The following is a 2,500-nucleotide window of genomic DNA, read 5'->3' on the forward strand; positions in this document are numbered from 1 at the left end:
TTAACATTGATGCCTATTACAACTGTGTTCCTTCGACCTTTTTCTTGCCGGCACTTGAGAAGGTGCTTACCATGTTTGTAGACTTTATAAAAGATGAACGCGTAAGAACCGTAGAAAACCACAAGCACAGCGTTTAGTACAAGAGAAATATGTTCGAAAACAGTGTCTCTTATAGCAGAGTGAACACAAGCTAAAAACCACACAATGATCAAAGCGACTTTCTTTCTCTCGGTCATGGTGTTCCTGTAGTTGAATTTACCGGAAACAAGAAGGCATCGATCGAAAGCAATTAGGACAAGTGTCAACTGCAAAGCTACAAGAGCAACATTGGCGACCAAACGGAAAGTGTAATGAACGGCGAAAAGACACATGGAGCTCATGCGTCCCGATATTAAGAGGACGAGAAGAGGCTGCGCAATGAAAGCATCGATCAAGTCTGCTACGGCAAGACTTGAGATGAAATGATGGAAGCTTAACTGATTCATGGTTGGAGTGGTCCATACTGCCATACACACCAGCAGATTGCCACTGATTCCAAGAAGGATTGAGAAGATGTTGATTCCAACGAGGATGCTGGCTTCAGTTGGATAGCTAGCCAAGGAGTATTCATAAGAGCAGTCCAGCGACGACGGTGAATCATTCACTAAGACTTTCATTCTAGCAGTGAAAGATTCTTCTGAGTGAAAAATTGCGTTTTGTCTCGCAGTGACTATTATATAATTGACTGTCTGTTACGAAAGAGTGGATCACAAGTTATTCAGTTCTTGCATGACAAGCCGTAACTCGCGAAAGACCCAATACATTCAAAACATAAATATTAAACGAAAAAGCCTTCAAAGAACTTCCCCTTGTGGTATATTTATATCTTTTTTCATAAGCGAACCTTTGAAGAATGCACCGGGCTTGAAAAAGATCAATAATATCAACGTGGGTTTTGAAATTGTAATCAGTACGGAAGATGCATGTCAAAACCCCAAGGTTCATGCCTTTTTTTTTTGTGAAGCAGCCTTTTTTGGACAAGAAATGAGCGCCTTATCTCCACACATGCACGGATCACAAGGCTTCCAACTTGCAAAAGCAGCATTAGTCCCAAGGAACCCCTGTACTGAGCAGCTTTGGTGCCCGGAATAAGCGAGAACTCTGGGCACAGGAAGAGCTGTTTTTGTCAGTTAAGTTTCGCGGGAGTTCTCAAAAAGTGCTTTGACTGACAAGTGTTGAGGCGCGTTTTCCATCTGAAACTCAGTGAAAACAATTATGTAACCAGGTCAAAGACCAAACTAAAACTAATTCAAATCACCAAATCAAGCAGTTCAATTTCATCCTCGACCTTTTCTAGAAGGAGCCGCTGGTCAGTTTACGTCTACAATCACGCAGCAATTTTTTCGTGAATTTTAGTTCAAGCGATCTTTTTTTTCTTTTTTTCATAATTCCCTGTCTTTTGGGGATTTTCTTATCCGTTTCATATAAACATGAGTTTAAATCGCGTGACAATTGAACCATTAAAGTTATGCAAACTTTGTGCATGTACGGGTCGGCGACAGGTCTAGACTGCATATTTCATCACCAGTGTGTCGGAAATTTCTTCTTTCCCCGAGTTACAGCTCGACATTGAAGTGGACAGTTGTTGAGAGACTTGACTTAACGCGTGTGGAGCGTACCGAGAAGCAAAAGAATTGCTAACACCTGTAGACTTTTTCTTTTTTTCCATTTGTTCGACAGATGAAAGAAACTTTGAGTTTGACACACTCGGAGTACATGTAGAAAGAACTGGGTTACAATTCTTTCGGTTAGTTAAATTTTGGCACCTGCTCTCATTCCAACGGTGGTTCCAAATTAGCATTCACCTGTGAAGGCATGTCACATGAGGTCTTGTGGCTACTATGTGACTAAGATTTGAACACTCTGGGAAAAAAACCCCTCGCAAATCGAAAGAGAAAGCATTTGCAATCCTTTAATATCAAAAGTCCGCCAGGTCCTCTTTTAAGTCTACTCCGCAAAAAAAAATCGTCATCCAAACAGAGCGAACAAGTCTTTTTTTCCCCAGTCGCACCGGAGTTTAATTCAGAAAGCTATCAAGTTGAAACAATCATCTATAGTCGTCACAATTATCCACTCCAGCGCTTTCAGAATCTTGGCAATCCTCCAGATCCTCTAGTTGCAGAATTGGTCCTGGAATGAATTAGTCAAGTTTCCATATTTTATTCTCGAGCTTGTCGCAGATCCGCAGATGACAGATTACATCAATTCTCGCAAATCACACCTCTATCGAATTTAAGACAACAGAGTGCACTAGAAGAAATAAAAATACTAGTCATATGTTGACAGTGTTAAATATTTCAAGTTTCTCTCACAAGGAGGCTGTGAAAGATGATCCTCAGTCCGATCTGCGCAGTCTCAGCACTCCAATGCTTGAGGCTCATTTGACATTCCGGTCAACAACGAGAGAAACAAACTTTGGCCAGTTTAATTCCAAAACATGCGCAGTCGTAGGGAAGTTCCG

General features: G+C 41.2%; 1 protein-coding gene across 1 annotated transcript in view; it reads right to left on the minus strand.

Moving 5' to 3' along the window:
* LOC138021215 (cannabinoid receptor 1-like) overlaps nt 1-656 on the minus strand; it is a 996-nt gene extending 340 nt beyond the window's left edge. Inside the window, exon 1 of the mRNA XM_068868072.1 lies at nt 1-656. This exon is cut by the window's left edge and continues 340 nt beyond it. Within this exon, the coding sequence (XP_068724173.1) occupies nt 1-656 (656 nt within the window).
* Between the last annotated feature and the right edge of the window lie 1,844 nt (nt 657-2,500).

Source organism: Montipora capricornis, chromosome 10 (genome assembly GCF_036669925.1).
Source record: "Montipora capricornis isolate CH-2021 chromosome 10, ASM3666992v2, whole genome shotgun sequence".
In the NCBI taxonomy this organism is placed as follows: domain Eukaryota; kingdom Metazoa; phylum Cnidaria; class Anthozoa; order Scleractinia; family Acroporidae; genus Montipora; species Montipora capricornis.